This window comes from Herpailurus yagouaroundi, unplaced genomic scaffold (assembly GCF_014898765.1).
Source record: "Herpailurus yagouaroundi ecotype Mexico unplaced genomic scaffold, PumYag 205, whole genome shotgun sequence".
Taxonomy (NCBI): domain Eukaryota; kingdom Metazoa; phylum Chordata; class Mammalia; order Carnivora; family Felidae; genus Herpailurus; species Herpailurus yagouaroundi.
This window is the reverse complement of record NW_024412436.1, coordinates 5,175,411-5,200,292: the sequence shown is the minus strand read 5'-3', so window position 1 is coordinate 5,200,292 and position 24,882 is coordinate 5,175,411. Positions and strand designations below refer to the sequence as shown.

The 24,882-nt window shown below is 46.9% G+C and overlaps 1 protein-coding gene across 4 annotated transcripts; it reads left to right on the top strand.

The window, feature by feature from the left end:
- Positions 1-820: 820 nt before the first annotated feature.
- MPZL1 (myelin protein zero like 1) lies at positions 821-23,933 on the top strand. 4 transcript variants are annotated; one of them, XR_005783608.1, is made up of 6 exons: positions 869-1,205; positions 6,481-6,694; positions 7,447-7,579; positions 8,065-8,081; positions 8,591-8,688; positions 9,902-10,005. XR_005783608.1 is itself a non-coding variant. In XM_040451765.1 (5 exons), exons 1-5 carry the CDS (start codon positions 987-989, stop codon positions 21,467-21,469), a joined length of 771 nt encoding a protein of 256 aa, XP_040307699.1. In that variant the 5' UTR covers positions 920-986; the 3' UTR covers positions 21,470-23,933. The 4 variants fall into 4 exon arrangements, 3 of the variants coding, with proteins under 3 accessions (XP_040307700.1, XP_040307701.1, XP_040307699.1); XM_040451765.1 differs by lacking the exons at positions 8,065-8,081; positions 8,591-8,688 and adding an exon at positions 21,368-23,933 and having other exon boundaries at positions 920-1,205; positions 9,902-10,004; XM_040451766.1 differs by lacking the exons at positions 8,591-8,688; positions 9,902-10,005 and having other exon boundaries at positions 821-1,205; positions 8,065-8,584.
- The last annotated feature ends 949 nt before the right edge of the window (positions 23,934-24,882 follow it).

Below are 24,882 nucleotides of genomic sequence, written 5' to 3'. Positions count from 1 at the left end.
GCAATCAAAAGAAATGAACTGTCATGCTATAAAACGACAAGGAGGAAACTTAAGTAAATAGCGCTAAGTGATAAAAGCTAATCTGAAAAGGCTGTAGGATTCCGGCTCTATAGGCAAACGTACAGATACAGGAAAAAAATCAGTGTTTGCCAGGGGTTTAGGGGGAGGGGGGAGGAATGAATGGGTGGAACATGGGATGTTTAGGACAGTAAAAGGATTCTGTGTTTTATTATAATAGTGGATACATGTCATTGTACATTTGTCAAAACCCATGGAATGTGTAACACACAGTGAACCCTACCATAAATGATGGGCTTTAGTTAATAGTATAATAGTATTGGCTCATCAATTGTAACACATACCACACTCACAAAAGATGTTATGAGTAGGGGAAACTGGGGGTAGGGGTGGGGGAATATACTGGAACTCTCTGCTTCATGCTCAGTGTTTTTTGTTTTTTGGGTTTTTTTTTAACTTTTTTTAACGTTTATTTATTTTTGAGACAGAGAGAGACAGAGCATGAACGGGGGAGGGTCAGAGAGAGGGAGACACAGAATCTGAAACAGGCTCCAGGCTCTGAGCGGTCAGCACAGAGCCCGACGCGGGGCTCAAACTCACGGACCGCGAGATCATGACCTGAGCCGAAGTCAGCCGCTTAACCGACTGAGCCACCCAGGCGCCCCTCATGCTCAGTGTTTCTGTAACCCTAAAACTGCTCTAATAAATAAAGTCTGTTAATGAAAAAGAAAACATAAACATGAGGTAATAGCTGAACTCATGAAAGTATCTTCTTACTAAAAACCAAAAACAAAATCCCAGACCGTCAGCAGTTTATCCCGCTTCTGGGAAGTACCTGGCTGTGAAACATTCTGCCAGAAATGTATATTACACAATGGCAGCAGAGAGAGAGAGAGATGACTGATTGATAGATAATCTCTGTAACTGTGTGTATCAAGTAACTTTCTCATATCTTTGTCATATGCAGCATGATATTTATACTAAATGCTACTCAAGCTTTCCTTGTTCCTCTCTCTCCAGTGACCACGGGCACATCGGCCTTGGAGGTATATACCCCAAAAGAAATCTTCGTGGCGAATGGGACACAAGGGAAGCTGACTTGCAAGTTCAAGTCTACTAATACCACCGGCACGTTGACCTCAGTCTCCTGGAGCTTCCAGCCAGAGGGGACCGACACCACTGTGTCGGTAGGAATGCTTGATTGCGCCTGCTGGGCCTGCCTCCCGGGTTCTTTACGGCTGTGATGTCGTAAATACCCATTCTCCCGATGGTTCCCTTCCCAAAGAAGTGACTGCGTTGACTCGGAGATTTCAAGGCCCTTCTCTTGCTCTAAACTCTCCGGGAAAAAATAAGTTCAGCATCTCTTAAATGCAGCTCTTCCCTTGACTTTGCACAGCACTCTCCTCCTTGCTGCCCCCCCAGTTCTTCTCCATCAGATCCCCTTATGGAATTTCTCTTGCACGGAGCCCCCGCTGGCCGGCCTTGCTGACTCTGATGGTGGTTTATCCTCCGCATTTCAGCTTTCATTTGCCCCATTTTTTATTGAATTTCTTTGAGGGCTTCCTGTTACACACACACACACACACACACACACCCCTTTCTGACTTAATTATGAGGTTGTTTGCATTTATCGTAGAGCCGCCTGACTCAGCAGTCGTCCCTGGAGCTCACTGTGCGGTGGGGATGTGGGGTCTTCAGAACCGTGTGCAACCCAGGCTGCCCTCAGTCCTCAGCAGGAGTAAGGATGGCACATTGGTGGGGCACCTGGGTGGCTCAGTCGGTTAAGCGTCCCACTCTTAATTTCATCTGCGGTCATGATGTCTCGGTTGTGAGATCGAGCCCCGCATGGTGCGCATGTGCTCTCTCTCCCTCCCTCCCTCCCTCTGTCTCTCTCTTAAAAAAAAAAAAAAAAAAAAAAGGAATGGTTTGTGGGTGACTTCAGACTAAAGTGAGTGGCAGAACGAAAGCGAGGTCCAGTTAGTAACTAGCCAAGTGCTGGCTGAGCCGTGGGGCTCTTCAACACCGACCATCCTGATTCTTGTCCCAAAGAGGGGGGATGCTCACACCTTCTAGGGCTGCTGTGAGGGCCCAGGGGGACATTGTTCAAGTCTGCTCCTGCTAGGTCTAGTTCCTGAGGTGGCTGGCGGGCATAACTCACCGTGTTTCCGTTCCGTCTGCGTGTTGACCGTCCTTTAAGTATCAGCATGTGCTTTCGCGGTGTTTCACGGTCCCGATTGTCCATGCGCAGCTGGGACGGAGTCTGTCATTTCTCTTCCAGATCAGTTCTTCTCTTGCATGAGGACGAGTCACCTTGTTGGTCCTCACCCGGATGTAATTACGCCCCTCACATCACCCCCTCACCTTCACGAGGAAGGAGATTTCTCCCCGCTTACAAGCTGGGGAGGGCCTGGGGACCTGCTCCGAGAGTCGTCACACTGTCCGGGCTGGAATCATTCACACCCCGTTTTCTTGCGCTCTGGTCACTCGGTTTTTTTCCCTTACATGTTCTTTCTCTCTCAGATGGAAACATTTGTTGATAACCAACTCTAGGCTTTAGGGATTGCCTGAAGCACTGTTTCTCAGTCTTTTTATTCATGATCACCTTCCTAAGGAGTCTTTTTAAAACACACTTTTCCCAATTTCTGCCCCCCATCTACGAAACTTCATTCATTCATTCATTCATTCATTCATTCATTCATTTATAGGTTTTTTTGGCTTTTTTTTTTCTAGAGAGAGAGCAGGGCACAGGCAGAGGCACAGAGAGAGAGGGATAGACGGGGGCGGGGGAGGGGGAGGGGGGGCTCCATGCTCAGCACGGAGCCCGACTCAGGGCTTGATTCCATGACCATGAGATCATGACCTGAGCCAAAATCAAGAGTTGGACCCTCAACTGACTGAGCCACCCAGGTGCCCCATGCAATTTTAATACTACAGATATAGTGCACATCTGTGCTTTATGTGTAAAAAGAGTGAAATATTTTTCTCTTTCTCCCTTGCCCTTAGAGCCAGTATTTGCCCCCCCCCCCCCAGGGGAGATGTCACCCCTGTTGAGAAGGCACAGCTTAGAAACTCTAGTGGGAATTATCTGCCTCATAGCTGCTGCTATGACATTTTGAAGTGTCTTTTTTTTTTTTTTTTTTTTTTTTGCAGAAAGCCTTGTGTTAAGAATTTACCCTTGATGCCTTTCCTTAAAGAACAGAGGGACTATCTGTCCATTGTCTCTAGGTCCTGAGTTCCTGAGGGTCTTCTCTGGGAAAACTTGGGGGTGTGCATTGAGATAACTATAGCCCCTGAAATAAAACCGTTTTTATGTTTAGCCTCAGTGGCTTCAGTTTCATATGTGACATTATCAAAGCTATGTATCTTCTGTTGAAATAAGTCTCCAAAAGAAAATCTCGGTTGCACTGGGTTGGAATATGTACCCGATTTCCAAATTCTTGGGTGGACCTGTGTCCCCCAGGATTTATATAAAAAAGGAGGAAGCCCTGGGTGTTGTACCAAGAAGGAAGGAAGGCTGAGGTCAAGTCCAGGAGTGCTCACCGGGTCCGGCTGGGTGTGATTCTGTGTGTGGTAGCACAGGAATGAGTGAGAGCAGGCGTCACACACACACACACACACACACACACACACCTGGGAAAACTTACTGCTGCTTCACACAAATGTGGCCTCAGAGCACAACATGCTTCCTGTAGAGGCAAAAGCAAGCACACATAGGTTTACTCAAGAAAGTCTGAAGAATTGTTTAAACCTGCGAGGGTTTCCCAGCTGAAGTCTTTGGTCAGAGTAGACATGGGGGGCATTGTTTAGTCTACAGCAAATTAAACATCCCCTGGAAGATGTCCAATGGTAATAACTTTCTTTCAAGTAGTGTCTCCATTTATGCTACAAACATTCTTGCCGAGGGGGTCAAGGCAGGTGAACATACCTCAAGACTTACTATAAAGAACATACTGTATTTTTGATGAGTGTATTTAGCTAATCCATTGGTACTCCCACACCAGCCTGGTTACAGGTAGTTCCAGAATGCTTAGCTATTGATGGAAGATCTTTTAACTCACAGGTGTTAGAACGTGTATAAGAAGATGAGCAGGATGCTTTTGAATTTCACAGATTTTCAGGAAAATTGAAACCCAGCATACCACAGATGCCTTTTCTGGGCTGTGGAATCAGAGTCCCCATGTCTAAGCTGGAACTCATCTTTTCTCCCCTCTGTTTACCTTCTTTGCTAGTTCTTTTCAGGTAGCTGTGTTTGTCTAATGACCCAAATTTTAAAATCTTGAGTCTTACGGGGGTTTATTTTGGTCCTGCCCTTCCCTATCTGCTCCCACTTCTTTTCCATCCCAGGAAATACGAATGTTTGCTGGGTCTTCTGTTTTGATTTCTGATATTTAGCGCTCATCAGCTTTCCTGCTTCTCTGTTCTCCATCACATGATAAAAACCGTGCTAGGACTAGTGCAGTTGGACTAGTGCAGTTGGACTAGTGCTAGGACTAGTGCAGTTGGACTAGTGCTAGGACTAGTGGTTGTTCCTCCACTTCTGTTCATCTTTCAATCCAACCCTACATTCCATGAGGTTCATAGCCCTACAACAGTTCTTGTACCTTGTCCCTCCTCTCGTTGGAAAGCCCAGTTTCCCACTGCTAACAACGCTCAGCGCGTTGTCTAGAATGTCTTATAAGTCACTTCCAGCTTCACACTTCAGCCCTGCTTCCATTCTCTTATGAGATCATCTTCAAGCTAGTAAAAACTCTAACAGACTTCCAAGGAGGGTAAAATCTGAGAGCCTTCATAGTTGTTTGTTTTTTTTTAACATTTATTTATTTTTCAGAGAGACAGAGTGCAAGAGGAGAAGGGCAGAAAGCGAGGGAGACACAGAATCCAAAGCAGGCTCTAAGTTCTGAGCTGTCCGCACAGAGCCCGGCTCGGGGCTCAAACCGTTGAACCATGAGATCATGACCCGAGCCAAAGTCAGATGCTCAGCCAACTGAGCCACCCAGATCTTAGTTCCTGAGAGCCTTCATAGTTCTTAACGAGCATTTAGATTATATTAAGCATAGGGCTATATGCTTGATAAATGATAATAATGTAATTATTACTATTAATATTTTCTAGTGATCATTTAGGCATTGTGGAGGGTGGGTTAGAGGAGATCAAGGCCAGTAAAGAGGCCACAGTCCCAGATGATGAGAGCATGAAATGAGGTATTATCAGTGGGACTTCAGTAGAGAGAAGAGAGAAAGGTATGAGGTAGAATTGACAGGATTCACTGGGTGGAGATTAACTGGATGGGAAGGAAGGTAGAGGAATCAAGGATTACTCCAGGATATAGTTTGGGAGACTGGAATAATCCACCCGTTGAGATGGGACACACAGGTGGAAGGTGGAGGTTACAGAGCAAGGTGATAAATTTGGAGGTAGGCAGCTGGGTTGTAAAGTAAGTAGGCATTTGGGTGAGGAGATTCTAGGGCTCAGGGGAACATCACGGATGGAGAGAGGGGCTGGGGAGTTACCAAAATATCAATGGTCCTTAAATCTTAGGAATGGATGCAATCATAGGGAGGATTTGCTGTGTTCAGAGGGTTCTGAAAACGTTCCGTTTGAGTTATGGAGCTCGTGGTTGACTCCTACTGATTTGTTTGCCTGGCCCCACTATCACCCGACCTGTGAATAAGAAGAAAGGCATCAGGCCTCCTGCCGAGATGCTTGGATTGAAGCCAGGTATCAGGATAGATCCCCACTTGCCAGGCCTTAATCTAGTTTCCAAGGTGCTGGGCTTGACCAGCCCTTGTCAACGTTTTCTTTGAGAAAGGAGTTCCTTGACTAAAAGCAGGTGTGAGGAAAGAGTGTGCTAGAGTCTGACTCTTCAAAGAGAAGCGAGAACATTGGGGGTGTCTGGGCTTCCACTCACACACCCATGCCATTTCCAGAGGAAACTGATACATAAGAGGGAGAAACCCATCAGACTAACTGATCTGTCATATTTAGGCTTTGTTTTCTTCATGTCTTTGTATAACTAAATAGTAAACTTCATGAATCCAGACTGAAACTTTTGGATTCACAGGCTCTGTCACGATGACAATCACTGGCTGTGAAGGGTCAGATGGTCCTGACTTTGACTTTGGATTCATCACCTGTTATCACTGTAACCTTGGGCAAATGGCTTCTTTGAGTCTCCTTTTCCTTCTATATGAAAAAGTGGGCAGTAATCACTACATCAGGGGTATATTGCGAAGATTTAAGATGACACATGAGTTTATTTCTTCCACTGAAATAGGATTGAACCCTGTGATTTCTAAACGGTCTGGCTTAGATTCCATAGCTTATTTGCGATACGAAGTTGTATTTCTTTCTGTATGAAGTCTTTTTTAAAAAAAGAACCTTCCACACACAGCATGCCTATTACAGAGTTTAGAGCGTCTGCCTTTAGAAAGTCTCATGTGTTCTTTTTTTTTCTAATTGCAGTTTTTCCACTACTCGCAAGGGCAGGTGTATCCTGGGAATTACCCACCGTTTAAGGACAGGATCAGCTGGGCTGGAGACCTCGACAAGAAAGATGCGTCAATCAACATAGAAAATATGCAGTTTATACACAACGGCACCTATATTTGTGATGTCAAGAACCCTCCTGACATTGTTGTTCAGCCAGGACACATTAGGCTCTATGTTGTAGAGAAAGGTACTTCTTGAGTATTTCGGCGGTGATGGTACAGTCCCCTTTATCTCCGGTTTAGTTGGAGAACAAGAGTTCCACCTCCGGGTGCATTTGGAAGGGGCGTTTTTGTGCTAGCTGTGTCCCTGTTTCTGTGCACCTGTGGTCCCTCCTCACGTGCCAGGGTGCGGGGAGCCACACTCACACAGCTGTAGCAACCGGCCTCCTCGTCCGGATACCTGGAGCCTGCTGGTCCGGTTTCGGGAGTGTCCAGCTTTCAGTGTTTATCAGAAGTTAAGACCAAATCCGCTGTGCTTGGGTGGGGTGGGCACCGGGAGAGAAAATGAATACTGCTTCTCCATTCTCCAGGAGAAAGTTTTAACGTTTGCAAAAACAGTACAGTTCTTTCTCCCCCCAACCTTCCTTTTTTTTTTTTTTTTTTTTTTTTTTTTTTTGAAAATAAGCAGGAAATGCAGGTTCTGGTGTCTCCTTTTGAGACAAAGTCTGCTTTGTTGGAGAGCACAGTGAGGTGAATTCACACCCTGGATTTTCTTTGACTTCAGAGCATTGAAAGGGAGGGATTGTGTGTGCAGAAACGCTTGGCCCTGAAGCTCATTCTTTAGGATGTGTACATCCTCAGTTAGACACCAGAAGTTCATAACGCGGACGATAAAAGAGGACGTGGTCACCGCTAAAGCGCCCGCTTACTAATTTCATAAAGTCCCACATCTTCTCTTGGTAGCAAAGCACCTTAAAACGATTTTGTTCTTTCTCTCTAGAGATCTTGCCCGTGTTTCCAGTTTGGGTGGTGGTGGGTATAGTTACTGCCGTGGTCCTAGGGCTCACTCTGCTCATCAGCATGATCCTGGCTGTCCTCTATAGAAGGAGAAACTCTAAACGAGACTACACTGGGTAAGAAGCACTGCTTTGGGGGGGGAAGGGCGGGGGGGGCGGGGGGGGGAAGGAATCAAAAACTGCCGGTATTTTTTATGGAAAAAGAATTGTGAAGAATTAGTTACTGTTTGCATTTGCACCAGAATCAGAGGCGTGCCGACGTGGGCACGCAGAAATCGGTGGCCTGCTGTCAGACGTGGGCTGTGACACTAATCCCTGCTTCAGAGGGATCAATGTGCCTTTCTTCGGTTTGGTGCACTGAAGCCGGTAAATGGCTTCAGCTGACGGACGTGATGATGAGGGCTTTTCCTTTCTGTACTTTTGTAAGCAGCTGTATTGCTTTGATCATTCTGGAGTGCGTGGCTGGACCCATCCAAACTGGGATACAGTAAAAGTTGGGCACCCAAACATAGAGGGGAATAGATTTTCTTTTTGTTTATGGCTGTGCCCTTGGAGCAGAGGGTGTGTGCCTAACTGAGGACCTTCTCTCTCCCCAACTCCAGCTGGACAGCTGACCCATGTAAGCTATGTAGAACTCGTGGGGTAAGACTGAGCGGAGGCTGGGTTCCAGTTGTAGCACGAGCCGGGTCCCACGTGCACGGGCGCGGCTTACCCAGCCCGAAGGCACGGTGATCTGAGAGGGTTGCATGCCCCGGGCCCCCTTGCTCGTGGACGGCGGGAACCCGGGCCCCTCTGCGCCGGGCTTTAGGAGTGCCGTGTTTTAAACAAGCTCGAGTGTTCAAATTCAGATACTGTTTGCTCGGAATGCTTCTGTTCTCCCGACTGTATCTCCCCCCCTTGCATGGTGAGTGCTTTACGAGGAAATATAACCGGAGTGTTGGTTTTCAACGGGAGACTAATCCAGGATGGGGACATACCAGCCTCTGTAGTTCTTCGCTTTGGGGTTAATAAAGGGGCAGAAGAGCGTGCCTTCGAATCCTGCATGGCGTCGTGAATGCTGCTTTTCTTCTTACTTCGGTTTTTTTTCCCCCCTCCCTCCCTTTTTCTACCTTGGTGTGCCGGGATCAGATCCTGCTTATCTTCCACTTCTTAAGAAAAGCTGACATAGACGACACACTGGGACTGTAACAGGGCTGGGGTCTCCTTCCACCTACACTAGACACATGGTAACTAATCACATCGCCCGTTGCTGTTAACATTCGTGTGTACGTATTCAGCCCATCTCCCTTGTTGACGACTAACTAGCTTGCTCCGAGCTAACCCGACAGTTATTATGGTTTGTCCGCAAATACGTCCTGCGTTTGCACTGGCAACTTGTCGAGCATACCAGCCCAGTGAAACTGGGTTGTCAGGTTTCCTAGGGCTTGTACGATTATCCGAATATATATGTTCTTCATGTAGAATGGCTTTGTGTGTGTGTGTGCGCGCGTGTGTGTGTGTATGTGTATGTGTGTGTGTGTTTTAGTGTTCTTTTATGCATGAATTGTGTTGTGATTGAGACCCTCTCTGTGTTAGATACTCAGACCATTTTCATTTGGGATGCAAAGCTTCCCGTTTCAGAGAAGACGCAGCTTAAACACACAGCTGGCTTCGGTCTTCGTGACAACACTTGAACGTGAACCTTGCCAAACTCCTAAGATTTTCTTTAAAAATACATCCGAAAGGATTGAAGCTCTGACAAGTACCAATAGAGAATCCCTAAAGAGTTCCCTCCCGGCATTTGCCTTCCCTTCTTTATTTACGAGATAATCCTTGTTGTTAAAGACCCCCCGCCCCCGGGCCCTTGAAAAAGTCCAGCCTGTGTGATGTGGCATTCCACAGTTTCTAATCACTCATGACTTCCTGGGTTTTCTTCGGTTTGGTTGTAGTTTTGGCGGGGGACACCGAAGATGGGGAGCTAGGGAATGAAAGGAATGAGATGAGCCAAGACTACAGCTTCGATGTGGAGCTGTAATTCGGGAAATAAATTCAGCAGGGGCTCGCCTTGCATTGCTGTTACGAAGGCTTAGCTTACTCCCGTAAACCTTTATCCCAGAGGAGTGACTGGCAGGAGAAACACACGGAGCAGCCAGAGGATAAATGGGCACTATAGCCAGAGGCCCTTCAGGAGACAGGATTATTGCACAGTGAGGCAAAGAGGTGGCACCGTACTGGTTTCTGTATTTAGCCCAGAGGAGGTTCACTGACTTACAAGAGATAGTGTCAGGGATTAAAAAAGTCTCAAGATCTGTGATCATTTTGACACTCATCGTTCTGTCGTGTTTTGTTCTATCTGCGGCTTCATCTTGTCATCACTTGCATTTCTATATTTTTCCCCCTTTATTTTAATTAATTTTTTTTTTTTTTTTACATCTGTTCTCCACATTGCCAACTCATCAGCTGCAGTACATCAGAGAGTGTCTCACCGGTTAAGCAGGCTCCCCGGAAGTCCCCCTGCGACACAGAGGGTCTAGTAAAGAGCCTGCCTTCTGGATCTCACCAGGTAACGGCTGATTGCCCTTTTGCCCGCCGCCCTGTGCTCTCTGCCACTTGCCTGGTGCAGGAGAGGACACTGAGCCGTGAGACAGAAGCGGAGTAAGACAGAAAACAGAGCAAGAGAGGACGAGGGGAAATATGCTGGCTGGGGAGGATCGCAAGCACCACTAACAGATTGTTCGCCAATAACGTGGCTCCTCTGGCCCGAATGAAATTAGGAAACGGCTTTGGCAGGTGTAATTCCTTCATTGCTTAAGGAAATAAATCCAAAGACCTAGATTCTGTTTTGAGGTCCTCTCTAGGACCAGAAATTCGCAGGGAAGAGTTGATATTCTTGGTATTGAAAATTAAAAAATTATTTTGTATGAATTCTTCAGAAGAAATTGAAAGCCAACATTTATCTGGATAACTGGTAGGCTGGATGAACAAGGAAAGGCATCAATTTCTGCTTCTTATAGAGAGTACAGAAGGGGCGCCTGGGGGCTCAGTCGTTGAAGCGTCTGACTCTTGATTTCGGCTCAGGTCATGGCCTCACAGTTTGTGAGCTCGAGCCCTGCGTCAGGCTCTATGCTGATAACACAGAGCCTGCTTGGGATTCTCGGTCTCCCTCTCTGCCTCTCCCCTGCTCCTGTGCGCTCTCTCTCCCTCTAAATAAAAAAAAAAAACATACTTTTTTTTTTTAAAGTACAGAAGAGAAAGAACTTTTATTTAGAACTTAACACAGAATCTAGCATCACGGTTAATACTGTGTTTTGGCTATGCTATTGTAACTCTAATTGTGGCGTGGCAAAAATTCCACAGCTTAGTATATACAATTCTGTTGTAGAGCAATTTTGTTCTTCTGGGGTCGAAAGCATCCTAAGGAATTTGGTTAGTTACAGCTTTTCCCTGAGGTGTTTTAGAGGTCGGATGGATTCAAAAGGAAGTAAAGGTGTTAATACATAGTGAGGAAACTGAGGCATTGTGGTATTAAATTACTAAAAGCTCATACCCAGCTAACAACAGAATTAGGGCTAGAGCTCAAGTTTCTAGACCGTACATTCTCTGTCATAACAGCATCAGGGCTCATGACTTACTCCTAGTCTGTCTGTCTCTCTTGGATAACACAGTATACCTCAGATACACTAATTTGGATTGTGAATGAGAATAGGGTTGTGAATAAAGGCTTGAGAGTTGGGCCTAAGATCTAAAAAGCCTTGGAAACTTTTTTTCTGCCTTTGAAGTGCTCTGGGAGTTGCTCACCCGCTGAAAGCAGACTAGGAAACAAATGGTTCGGGGACATTGGCAAACAGGTTGAATGGTACTGTTTTCCCTAAGAGAAAGGAAACGAGGAGCCTGTGATCGTCTGAGTTTACTGCCTTGAAGCAGTTTCCACACTGCAGTGCCAGGAGAAGAAACAGAGATGGAGCTCAGTTGTCTCGCCGAATTGAGGAGGCAGAAGTCAGTGTTTGGAGAAGCCAACGTAGCTAGGCTTGCTGCAGCAAAGAAGAAACTACACAGAGAAGAAGAGAGTTTCAGACATCTGGAGTGGTGGGGCTCCCTTGAGCCTTTTCTGAGTATAGTTTTTTGCATGCATGGGAGAAAAGACCCTACAACCAGAGAAAGAACCACTTGAAAAGCAGTAGGTTATATGATATCCTACAGGGCTAGGAATTGTTTGTGTCCCTAAAAGCCAGAGTGCAAAGACCTCATAATATACAGAATATCGGTCGTGGTCCTCAGAATGGTCATGCGTTAGTAGTGGGGTTAAGGTAGCACCAGAATAAGGATGCTGTGGATCTGCCATAACAAAGCGTAAAAGGAGGCCTTTAAAGATTCAAACTAAGAAAGTATTTTAGCTGCGTGCCATAACAAAACCCAACGCCCTTTACAAGAATACAACAAAACTCAGCACCCAACAATGCAAAGTTTACCAAGTCCAGCACCAGTCAAAAATTACCACACGTACAGAGAAGCAAGAAAATAAAAACATAAATAAGAGAAAAGCCAGTCGACAGAAACAAACCCAGAAATGACAGACAATGGAATTCATAGAACCAGGACTTTTAAACAAGTATGATGAATCTTCTAAATAACCTGAATGATGTAAAGGAAACCTTGACATAATGAGGAAATATAAAAAAGACCAAAGTGGAAACAAAACAAAATAAAACAAAACATTGGATGGTGTAAACCACAGATTAGACACTATAGAAGAAAAGATCCGTAAGCTTGAAGACACAGCAATAGAAATTATCCAAAATGAAGCATGAAGAGACGGGCAGACGAGTGAAAATGAACAATATCAAACAATCTGTTGGGAGTCTGGAAAGGAAAGGAAAGAGAAGGGAGTAAGGAAAAAAAAATCAAAGAATAATAGCAAACGCTTTCTATTCTTTTCACTATTTCTTCTGATATTTATCTTCATGTTTCTGAACAACTTTATCACATTGCTACTTCAGTACTTCAATTTTAGATACTATCTACTGACTCCATACTATGAAAAATGAGAATATACATTTCTTTTTCTCCCAGCCTTTCTTCCCAGCACACACTCTGTACACATACATATATATACACCAGCCTCTCCCCAGTGTGTATCTCACTGTATGTAGGTATATTTCAGTGCCACATGCACCTGTTTGTGTTTCACTGTTGTACCACATATATATGCTTCCTTTTATACTTTTTTGTTTTTCACGGAGCCAATATTTGCCTCATTTTTTGTTTGCATAGTTTTCTAAGTACATCTTTATATTCCTTCTCAGAACTCTCTAATTGGAACACCTTCAAACATGCCACATATTCTGTTGGTTTCATTTTCTTTTTGGAGACATACCTGTTAGAATCTTCTAGCTTTGTTGTGCCTTAGGCTGCTGCAGAGCAGTCATCCTGGGCCTCCTCTCCCAAGGAATTTCATTTACTCATTTCTTATTTAGACCTCAGGTCTTCACCTTTTTAGTTTATTCTCATGTCACAGTGGAACATATCATCCATAACTTCTTGAGAAAAGATGCACAGGAGATAAAAATTTTGAGGCTTTGTTTGATAAGCAGAATAATGACCCCAGAGATGTCCAGATTCTAATTCCTAGGACCTGTGGAAGGTATTGCCTCACCTTTCACAAGGACCCCACAGCTCTGATCAAGGATGGGGTCCTTGAAATGGGGAGAATTTCATTTGTGAAATGGGGAGATTCTCCTGGATAATCCATGCGGGCCCAGTGTCATCACAGGGGTCCTTGTAAGAGAGAGAGGCAGGAGGGTCAGAGTCAGGGAGAGATTTGAAGATGCTACACCTTGGGCCTTGAAGATAGAGGACGGAGTCTCAAGCCAAGGAGTGCAGGCAGCTTCCGTAAGCCGGGAAGAACAAGGAGGTGGGTTCCCCCCACGGCCCCCAGAGTAACGCAGCCCTGCTAATACTTGAGTTTGGCCCTCCTGGCCTCCGAGACTGTAAGATAACACATTTGTTTCTAGCATGTCTAAAGTTGTTTTTACTCTCCTCCCTCTGACGTGCTCGATAATGCAGTTGGGTAGGATTCCAGGTTATAAATTGTTTTCCTTCAGTATTTTGAGACATTGTCGATTTTTCTAGCTTCCAGTGCTAAGTTGCTGTGTTCTGATTCCTGCTTCTTTGGTAGCAGTTTTATTCCACCTGTCAGAATCTTTTTTATCCCTTGTGTTCTGAAATTTTATAAAATTGTGAGTCTTTTTTATTCATTGTGCTGGATGCTCCATGGGCTCTTTCCATCTGAAAACTGTGTCCCTCAGTTTTAGGATATTTTCTTCCATTATTCTTTAGAGATGTTCTTCCTTCCATTTTCGGTTCTCTCTTTCTGGAAATTCCTACCAGGAATTGGACCAACTCCTAGATCAGTCCTTTAGTTTTCTTATGTTTTGTTTTGCAGTTTTTGTTCTGCTTTCTAGCAAATTTCTGCAATATTATCTTCAACTTTTATTGAATATTAAATTTCAGCTTTTTTATTTTCCAGAGCTATTTCTTTTTTTTTTTTTTACTTTTTTTTAATCTTTTATTTACTTTTGAGTCAGAGAGAGACAGAGCATGAGCAGGGGAGGGGCAGATGGAGAGGGAGACACAGAATCTGAAACAGGCTCCAGGCTCCGAGCTGTCAGCACAGAGCTCGACGCGGGGCTCGAACTCACAAACGCGAGATCGTGACCTGAGCCGAAATCGGACGCTTAATCAACTGAGCCACCTAGGCACCCCTCAAGAGCTATTTCTTATTCTCTAATTATAACGTCCTCTACTTGTTTTCATGAATGCATAGTCTTACTTCTCTGAGCATATCATTTTTTCTTCTGTTTTCTGTGATTTTGTAAATGTTTTCTCCCATCACTTGATTTTGCTGTTTCTTTTGAATTGCCTTTTTCTCTTATCATTTCTGTCTTTCATATTAGAAGCTTTACTCAAATGCCCAATGATCCTTGGCTATCCATCATATTTAATTAAGGTACTCAAATCTAGGGGCGCCTGGGTGGCTCAGTCGGTTGAGTGTCTGACTTTAGCTCAGGTCATGATCTCACAGTTCTTGAGTTCAAGCCCCACATCGGGCTCTGTGCTGACAGCTCAGACCCCACTTCGGATCCCCGTTCCCCCCTCGCCCTGCCCCTCCCCCCCTCAAAAATAAATCAAATCATTTGAAAAATAAGGTACTCAAATCTGATCAGCTCTTTGTGCAGAGATAGAGTTTCCCGGGTGGGCTTCGCTGTTTGTATAAAGTGCTGGCTGTTTTCCAGTTGGGGGCCTCTAAGCGTCAGTTGCAGAGGGTCCTTTCTCTCGAGTTAGTCAATTTTTCCAGAAGGAAATCTGATCTCCGGCTTGGGAGTCAGAGGAAGGAGAGATGAGGGCTCACTGTTCAGGAAGGAGACTCGCCCACCCCGTTTTCAGTGCAGACACCTCCCCCAGCCGTGCCTCCTCTTCTGGAGTCAGAGACTGCCTCACTTCCTGTGAGTAAGCCCCCCAGGGTTCTGCCCAGGCCCGACTCGACGGCATTTTCTAGAGGTTGGTGAGAATTCACGCACCGTGTCGATCTCTATTGGCATTTTTCGGCATTTGCAAGATAACGCCAGGTTAGCTTTGGGGTGTTCCTCATAGTCGATTCTTGGCTTCTTTCCTCGGGCTCAGTGCAGACCCCTGAAGGCCCCCGCTCTCCCAGTCCTGTTGTAAAGCAGGGTTTCTGTTCAGGTGGCATGGACCTGGAGTCCCCTGGGTCTTCCTCGGTTATTTTCATCTTGCCTACCAAACTTTTTAGTTTCCAGTGGAGCTTGTTAAAACTAGTTTCTGCCTTGCACGTTTCTGGAATTTACCAATCCTGTGCCAGTTAACCCAAGGCTTGGAAGTGGACCGTGTGATTTCCTAGCAAATGTATCCTCTAGTATTTGTTTCATTTAGATTTGCGTTTAGTGGGCGTGTCAACTTACAACAGGGAATGTCACCCTAAGGTTAAAACATTCGCTTCACTTACTCTGCAAGCCCCGTAGAGCGTTAGCAGGTGACCCTGGTGTGTGTTTTTATTCACCACCACACGCTACCTTCAGCTTATGTCTCAGGGGTGCATACATTTCAGAGCCCCAGAGTATTTAACGGAGGTGGTTCTCTCCAGAATCCTTTATGGTAGCTGTGTCTTCAGTTTGTTCAAACTAAGGCCACAATGGTTTTCACAGTTTGGGAAACTTGACCTCATTAGGGAATTTAGGAGATTAAATCCGTTTTATAAGTTGGGCACAACCAAACAATAATTCTTTTAAGAATCTAATCATCCCAAGGGGCGCCGTCGGTTAAGCCTCCGACTTCAGCTCAGGTCACGATCTCGCAGTCCGTGAGTTCAAGCCCCGCGTTGGGCTCTGGGCTGATGGCTCAGAGCCGGGAGCCTGCTTTGGATTCTGTGTCTCCCTCTCTCTCTGTCCCTCCCCCGTTCATGCTCTGTCTCTCTCTGTCCCAAAAATAAATAAAAACGTTAAAAAAAAATTAAAGAATCTAATCATCCCTTTGTATGTTCTGTTTTGATCACTTCCACACACAGGTGAGCGCTTACTGTACGTGCATTGTGGGCCGAACACGGGAGATGCAGGGGTGATTAACACCCAGGCCCTGCCCTGGAGAACCTTCGAGTCTCCTGGGATGTTGAGATCATTTTTAGGATTTTCCATTATGTGGAGAATTTTTTTATACATAGCCTAATGAATAATTGTTGTCATTATTGTTTTTTAATACCCTGACCAACAGCCTTGAGGAAATCTTTGTATTTAGATAAACTCCAGGGTAGTGTTTTCAGAATTAATGATGTGTGAGGTGCCCGGGTGGCTCAGGCGGTTAAGCGTCCAACTTCAGCTCAGGTCACGATCTCGCAGTTCATGGGTTCGAGCCCCTCAGCATTGAGCTCTGTGCTGACAGCTCAGAGCCGGGAGCCTGCTTTGGATTCTGTGTCTCCCTCTCTCTCTGCCCCTCGCCCACTCATGCTCTGTCTCTCTCTCTCAAAAATAAATAAACATTTAAAAAATTTTTTAAAAACAATTAGTGATGTGTTACAAACTAGCACTGACTCTGGGGTCTAGCCAATGGTGTTATCTTGGGGAGAATTACTTAACTTCAGCGTCTGTTCTCGTCTCTGAAATAATGGGTTAGGGCAAGTTGATCTCATTTTTCTTCTTCTTTTTTTTTTTTTTTTTTTTTAATTTTCTTTTTTCAACGTTTATTTATTTTTGGGACAGAGAGAGACAGAGCATGAACGGGGGAGGGGCAGAGAGAGAGGGAGCCACAGAATCGGAAACAGGATCCAGGCTCTGCCGCGGGGCTCGAACTCACGGACCGCGAGATCGTGACCTGGCTGAAGTCGGACGCTTAACCGACTGCGCCACCCAGGCGCCCCCTTTTTTCTTTTTTTAAGTAGGCTTCATGCCCATTGTGGAGCCCAGTGTGGGACTCAAACTCACAAGCTTGCGATCAAGACCTGAGCTGAGATCAAGAGTTGGACGCTTAACTGAGTGAGCCACCCAGGCACCCCTCATTTTTCTGTATTTAATTATAAGGGCCCCTGGTGCACTGTGCTTTATAAGAACAGGTTTAGGCAGTTGCTGCCCACCTTAGCAATCAGGTTGGTGAAGTAGGGGTGTGGATGGGAATATTTGCGGACGATCCCTCGGTGCTTTCCTCCAAGGGTTCTACCGTGACATGTTCCCTGATCAGCAAAACCTTCCATTTCCTGCCTGCAGGCGTCATGCTAACTAATAGCATTAGTAATGACCACTTGGATGAGTAAATACCTCCATGTTACCTTATCAGAAGACGAGTAGCATCCAGAATGCACTAACAAGGAAATTTACAAAAGATGTAACACCCGGGCAGGACATTAAGTTTGCTGTATTATTTGTCTGTCCTTGGTCACCGTTTTTGTTATAATTGGAAGACTTAGTAACAGAAAGCTTGAATAAAAGTGGCTTTCAAATTAAGTAAGAGGCTTATGGGGCGCCTGGGCGGCTCAGTCGGTTCAGCGTCTGACTTCAGCTCAGGTCATGATCTCGCGGTTCGTGAGTTCGAGCCCCATATCCAGCTTTGCGCTGACCGCTCAGAGCCTGGAGGCTGTTGTCTCTCAAAAGTAAAAAAAACTTTTTAAAAAAAGGAAGAGGTCTGTTAACTCACAAGAGTCCCAAGCACTGTACGTCTGTCTGGGTTCTTCCGGGCTGTGGTCCAACGGTGTCGTCCACACCAGTTCTTTCCATCGTATCCTCTGCATATTGTCTTTATTCCCAGGCTCCTTCCTGCAGCTGCCCTGGTTCCAGGCCGGACATGAGAAGAGGCAACAGCTGGGGAGGGGGCAGGGAAGAGCTGAATCTCCTTCCCTGCAGTTTTTATTATGGAGGAAAACCTTTACCAGAAGCCCCCCAGCGAACTTCTGAGTCCCCTTTGGGGACGGGTCACATGCTGTTGCCTCTTCCAGGCATCTGCAAAGGGACAGGAATTATGACTGGCTTCACGCCTGGGGGCGGGGCAGGGTGGGGTCATTTACCCAAGCAAAGGGAGGGTGAACACCCAAACCTAAAGCAAGGTCCTTCCAGCGAATCGGATGTGGAAGGTTGGATGAGCAAGGGTGTTCGGTAGGCCCTCCTTGGGGTATCGCGGCATCAGGGATGAGAGGTACCATTCTTTCTTTGTAAAGCTTAGTTTAAAATAATTTTTGTGGGTATCTTTTCTGAGGAGTTGGCTTTCTAGATCCTTTTCTGGAAATGGGTCATGTTTCGTAGGCAACAGGCAGGCCTGGGGGGAGGGGTGATTGAATGGACTAGTTCTGTACTGGTCGGCTGGGTGCACAGACCTGGTGATGCTTGAGGAAGCCCCCCGGGCATTGCCTCACCCTGTCCCCACAGCAGCCCGGCGAGGCACGTTGTCTTGTCCCTGTTTTACACACGGAGAGACTGAGGCTTGGTTAGGTGTAGTCACCTGCTAAAGGTTACTCATTAGCGGCAGAGCTGGTGTGAGGCCCAGATCTGTCTGGCTGGAAGGCAGGCAGGTGCTCATGGCCTCGTGTCTGTCCGGTTCTTTTCAACTCTGTTTTGATCGTCAGTCTCATCGACCTCGGAGTCGTAATACGCAGCTGCGTTTCGCATCTGTGTGCGGCAGAGACACTGACAAAGGTGTTGAGTGAAAGTCACCGAGCACGTGGTGGAAGCAGGTGTTCTCTCTTGGTGGTGCCTGTGCCAGGGGCTCGGGTGTGACTGAGGTTAGAAAGGGTCGCAGAGACCATGGCAAGTGGGTGGCCGGACACAGTCAACACAGTGGCTTCGGCGTGGTTAGTGCCTGAGTGCAGCTACAGGCCTCCTCGGTCTCCCCCAGCCCTCTCCCCTCACCCTCACCCTCACCAGTACGTTTTCATATTGGAATACATTCCATGCACGTGGAATCCAGGAGTAACTTTCTCTCAAATTGGCGCTAAAAGAAAAGACCCGGGTCAAGCGGTTCGTGTCTTGAAATATTTTCAGGAGTTAAGGATAATTTGTGTAGTAAATAGTTGGGAAAAGATCTATCCAGAGCCATTTTTCATTTGATTGTTGTTATTTCTTAGTGGAAAAGTTCCCTCACCATCCCCTGCCCTCCCGCCAAAAAAAAAAGTGGAGGGTGGAAAGGGTGAGTGCCAAGATGTACGGTAAAAACAGCTAGATTACTGATAATGCTGTTCCGGGGGTTGTTTTAATTCTCGAGTCCCCAAAAGTGACTGTCTTAGCAGTGGCAGTCATTTCCAAGTTGATGTTGACTCCCTGGATCCTCTGTGTTCCACAGAGACCAAGGATACTTTCAGCTTCCAATTAATCCTGAGAACCCAGCTTCAGAGAGCTGTTCTAGATTGAACTAGACCTGGGGCGCCTGGGTGGCTCAGTCGGTCGAGCATCCGACTTCGGCTCAGGTCATGATCGCTCAGTCTGTGGGTTCGAGCCCCACTTCGGGCTCTGTGCTGACAGCTCAGACCCTGGAGCCTGCTTCAGATTCTGTGTCTCCCTCTCTCTCTGTCCCTCCTCCGCTGTGCTCTCTCTCTCTCTCAAAAATAAGCATTAAAAAAAAAAATTTAGACTGAACTAGACCTGCCAGCAGATGCCTGATCTTGACCTACATCCCAGAAGTCCTTTGGTTCCATTATGTCATCCACCCCTTCACCCAGCACCTACTGGGTCTGCCCAGTACTGCTCTAGGCACGTAACTAACAAAATCCCTGACCTCAGGACCCTATTCTAAGAGGGAAGGAGAGTGAGGGCATTGGATAGTGGTAAGCAATTTGTAAAAACCAAACCCATCAACAGGAGGGAGTTTCTTTTATTCTTTAGTGATTTCCCAGTTGCTTTCAACAAATTGTTGTGTCCTCTTGTCATGAAAGACCGCACTGTCTCACATGAGAGGCCTTAATTGGTATTTTAACATTTACTGACTGATTCTCAGATTATTCTGTGTTCTTTTTCTTCTTTGCTTTTTCTGTTCTCTTTCTGTTCCACTCCCCTAGTGTGTCAGTTACCTAATGCAGTGTAACAAACCACCCCGAAACATAAGGGCTTAAACAGCCACCATTTATTCGGCTCCCAATTCTCTAGGTTGGTTGGGTGGGTCTTCTGGTCGGGGGGCAGAGCAGCTGATCTCCGCTGGCTCACTCGTGCACCTGCCGTCGGCTGGACAGTCTACGGCGGTCTCAATCGCCGTCTGTTAGTGGGCAGGCTGCGGGCCAGAGACACAGTTCGAGTTCGAGTGCCCACACCCCCCAGGATCCGCCGTGACACCCGGGGGGATGCAGGCTGTGGGCCTCCTAGGCGGGAATGAGGATGTTTAGTCGAAACACAGGCTTTTGGCTACCGAGCTTATGATTCCAAAGTTGGAAGCTTAAGCACAGTATTCGACTTCTCAAGGAGAGTTTTCCTGGATGGGGAGAAGAGTTGACTTTGGGTTAGATTGGACTTTTCTTTTACAGTCGGGGCCATTTTGTTGTTGTTTACAATTTTAGAATCTCTGGGTTGGAACCTTCCTATAAGGGTCATGAAATGCCAGCACCGGTCTGATATTTGAAACCCCAGCCTCTGCTCAGACCTCCTCCCCAGGCGTCCAAGAACTCACCGTGCCCCGCCCCCCCCACCCCACCCCCGCCCGCAGCCCACCTTCCCTGGCTGCCCCCGCTGGGACCCTGCAGCCCCTTCCTCCCTGCTGAGGCCGAGGGGAGGACCTCTTCTACACTCGTCCATGCAGGGTTTTCTTTGCATCGTAGCTTCTTGGTTTTTTATTTTGAAATAGGAAAAATAGTTACCTGCTCTTAAATATTAAAGAAGCAGTACTTTTATTGGTTATGATAGGATCAGACTAAAAGGATTATACGGTAGGTATGTACATGGGAGAATATTTGAAGTGTCTTTAAGCACCTATTTGTACAAAGCGACCAGTTCAAATCGTTCGTGACTTTGCTGGCATCCAACACACTGGTTTCCTACGTGCATCATTCTGAGGCTCACCACGTCCGTGGGTCTCAGGTTGGTACAAGTCCCCATCTTCGTCCTCGGATCCCAGTTCCAAGGGTTGAGGAGCCCTGTGACAGGGACTAAGATAAGGGCAATTCCTGAGGAGGAATATTGCATTGTATAGAAACTCCCAAACAGATACACAGCCGCGCAGAGTAAGGTAACACCTCTGGGCACCATCATTAACTGTTACCAGAGCAGCCCAGCCTTGGTGATCAAGTCAGTCCTAGACATCCTGCTCCTAAGAGATCTTCTGGAAGACCTTCCGAAGAAGGAACCCTTTACTCTGGAACCCTAATGTTAGCACTCTAATGATTGCTTCTGCACCTGCCCTCGAAGGGACCGCCCGTTTCCCCAGATCCCTAATAGCTGTCCTTCTCTTCTCCAGGGCCCAGTCATATATGCGCAGTTAGACCACTCTGGTGGACATCACAGTGACAAGATTAACAAGTCAGAGTCTGTGGTGTATGCGGACATCCGGAAAAATTGAGAGAAGACCCAGAACGTGTCCGAAGCAAGAAGCAGATCCAAACTGGACTCTTACGCAGCAAGTGTAGCCCGTGACCACGTGTGGCCTTGGAGACCTGGGCAAGGACGAGCACACGTGTATTCATGGAGAGAGGAAAAGACGTGTATAGACGATATGCGTGACTATTCTATTTAATCCGATGTGGGGAGCCAGTGTTGCATGATGAAAAGATGCTATGACTCTATGTGTATATAAATTGTCTTGCTGTTTTGTGCTTTCCTTCAGGGTCATTTACAGTTGAGCAAAGTCAGAAACATTCCTGTCGCTGTGCTTTAGGTGTGGTTTGCCTTACCGGAGGTGGTAGCCGATCTTTGTATTCGAGTAGACGTGGCCCTTTGGTCTAAGGGCTTAACCGGTCTTAGCTTTTATTGGGGTTGGAGAGTGGGGATACCGGTGACGGGAGCACGTCCAGGGTGGCCTCTACCCAGTGTCTGCACCACCTGTTCGGCTGTCGTTTTTAGAAAACATCCACGAGCTCTGCCACTTGGACACCGTTTGAGGGTTTTTGTTGGTGTTTGTCTCTCTAAAATCCAGGCGTGGGTTTCTTTGTTTTTGTTTTTGTTTTTTGCTTCGTGTGTGAGGCTTACTTTAACGTCCCGCCCTTTGTCTTAATCAGTGTGTGGACCCATCATAGCAAGACTAGCAAAGGGTGAATGCCAAGGTCACTTCTTTCCAGGTACTTTCAGATCAATGCCATACACGCAACTGAAGTAGAAAAGCCAGGCCCTGCTTGAGGAGTGCGGTAGCGTCTGGAGGCTAAAAGGTACCACTTAACGTTCTTTGCCAGAGTCCTTGCTGCCTGAAATGAGGGTCCCCAGACAGCGGAAGGAGACGAGCTTCATTTCCTTTTAAGTGGGCACAAATGGGCTAATTGGAAAGCCAGCCCGTGGTACCCCAGAGCTCTCGCTGGAGAATCGGCCTTGTAAAAGCTTCCATCATCATTCCAGCAAGAGGCAGCGTCCGTTGTGGCTCTGCAATAGCTTCTCGGTGCCTCAGAGACCTCGGAGGCTCAGGACAGTCTAGGTTTTTTTAAATCAGCAAGCAGGGCTGTTAGCACCATTCTTTCGGGAATCTCTTCTCATTCCCGTTTTGGGGCTTTTTTTGGTGGTTTGTTTCTGGTTTTCTTTTTCTTTTTTGGCTTTTCCTTTTCTTCCCACTCTTTCCCATTCACATGGAATTGGTAAGCAATGAGATGAGGAAAAATCTAGACACTTTGGGTATTCTTTCCAGTAACTCACTTTCTTCCACTGACTACCCCCACCCCCTGTCGGGCCTCTGAGTTTTTATCTTTTGCTGGGAGTGAAAAGCATGGTGAAGGTCCTCGAGCACATTTACATTGTCATTCCCCCTTTTTCTAGATTATTTTAACAGAATTTAACAGGCCCCCAGCCAGCCAGGGACGCAGAGGGCTCACCCTGAGACATTTCTGCAAAGCGGTCCACTTTTGCCTGGCGTCCTAAAACTTCCTTGCGTCCATTGTGAGAACTACAGGAGCCTTTAAAAGACGTGTGTGTGTGTGTGTGTGTGTGTGTGTGTGTGTGTGTGTGTTGGGGAGGGTGGGGGGTGCGGGCATTGTCACCCTTCTTCAAACTGATGCCAAGTTAACAATATTCTTGGCAAACCTTTGCCACTGTGAGAAGCTGTGACCGAGACTGTTTTTAAGGCAGAAAGAACACGAATTGTTGAGAGACCGAGTGTGTGCCTTTCGACGTGTAATGGTTCCTTACAGTCGCTTCTTACAGAGAAAGGGCCACTCTCCTTTTTCTGCACAGGTCCTGTGAATAAAGCATACATTCCTGACACCTCCTGACAGCTGGAGTCCCGATTCCTTCCTTTCCTTGCCGGGACCCCGTGCTCGTGAAGCTGCCACCCGGAACCAGCCCCGCGCGCCCCGCCTCCCCCACCCCTGAGGTTGCCTCCCGCCAGGCCAGGCGCCCTCCCCACCCGGCCAGACACCTCGGGCTGTCATGTCGGCACGTGCACGGTGGCCGAGAGTCCCCCCACCACGCTGCAGCGCCCCCACCCCGCTGGGTCCGCGGGGCAGGCTTGTCTGGAGGAAGCTGCTAGCAACTGGGGTAGAGCGCCTCGGGGGCAGGGCTTTTGCCTAACCTCCTGTGGATTTTTGGGCCCTTCCTCTTGCCTGCCAGCGTGCCTGGGCCTGGCCACACAGGACACTGGCCCAGTTGCCTTTTCCGTGTCCAATTATTGGCAGAATGAGACCTTTTAAAGTTACACGTGATTTTTGTAGGGGGCCACCTAGAAGGGATTAGAGATGCGAATTCCAAACCACCTGTAGTGTTTCGATGGAAATGTATCCGGCTAGGGGAAAAACCATCAAGTTCATTATTAATTTTTTGGTTTTTTTTTTTTCCTTTCTCGATTGTACCTTTGTGAATATTTTAATACATCTTTTTCAATTACTGAACTGTGTCGTGTGTTCATTTTTAACCAAGGAGAGAAAAAGAGAAAAGCCTTTTCGCTCCTCCCACTCCAGCCACACTGGCCTCGTCCTCCTTCAGAAACACCAGACATGTGCCGGCCGCGGGCCCTTTGCACCTGCCGCCCCCTCTCTGCCTGGAGCACATCCTGCACCTGTTGGTGTGGTTTGCTCCCTCACTTCCTTGAAGCGTCTGCTCAGATGTCACCTCCCGGAGACTTTGTGCCACATACAGAGCAACCTCACCCACCCCCTGCCGCTGGCCCCTGCCGCTGGCCCTCCCCCTTACTCCCACCTCGTTCTTCTCCCTCTGTCCAGCTGTACGTGTGCTGTTTTCCCCTGGTAGCAAAAGCACCAGGACGTTGCTGTTTTGTTCACTGCTCCGTCTTCAGTGCACAGGATAGCACCTGGCACCTGGGGGCTGAGCAAATGTTCACTGGTTGGATGATAGTGGCTATTCCTTCAACAGAGTTCTGTTGAGAACTGTCCCGTGCCAAGCAGTGTGCCAAGATTAGGAAATAAAATGAACAAGACCTAGCTCCTCAAGGACCTTGCCACAGAGTAGGAGTGACAGGGGACATAACAGAACTAACTAAGAGCTACTAAGGACTTGCTACGTGCCAGGCACGTTGCGTTGCTTACTCTGTGTTGCATTATGAGTTTCCGCTGGTTGTACTCATCTTAGACCCGCTTTTAGACAGTGTCACGCTTAGGGTATATAACTTGTCCAGGGTCACTCGGTTAATCAGATCCAGAGAGGCAGGGCCGGGCCTGGGGCTGTTTGATCCCAAGCCCTGTTCTTAACCACTGCGCCCTTGGCATAGCTCAAAAAAAGAAAAAGGAAAAAAAAAAAAAAAAAAAAAAGAAGATCTCTTCCTTATTCAAATAAGTGTGCTGTGTGCCTGAAATAGTTTTCTGTGTTCCTTACGAGCCGGGC

Bases quoted from the DNA above. Each gene is read 5' to 3' on its own strand.
- MPZL1 (XM_040451765.1), top strand. From the start codon at position 987: ATGATATTTATACTAAATGCTACTCAAGCTTTCCTTGTTCCTCTCTCT. The intron at 1,206-6,480 runs GTAGGAATGCTT...TTCTAATTGCAG, and splicing joins GGACCGACACCACTGTGTCG to TTTTTCCACTACTCGCAAGG. The intron at 10,005-21,367 runs GTAACGGCTGAT...TCTCTTCTCCAG, and splicing joins TGCCTTCTGGATCTCACCAG to GGCCCAGTCATATATGCGCA.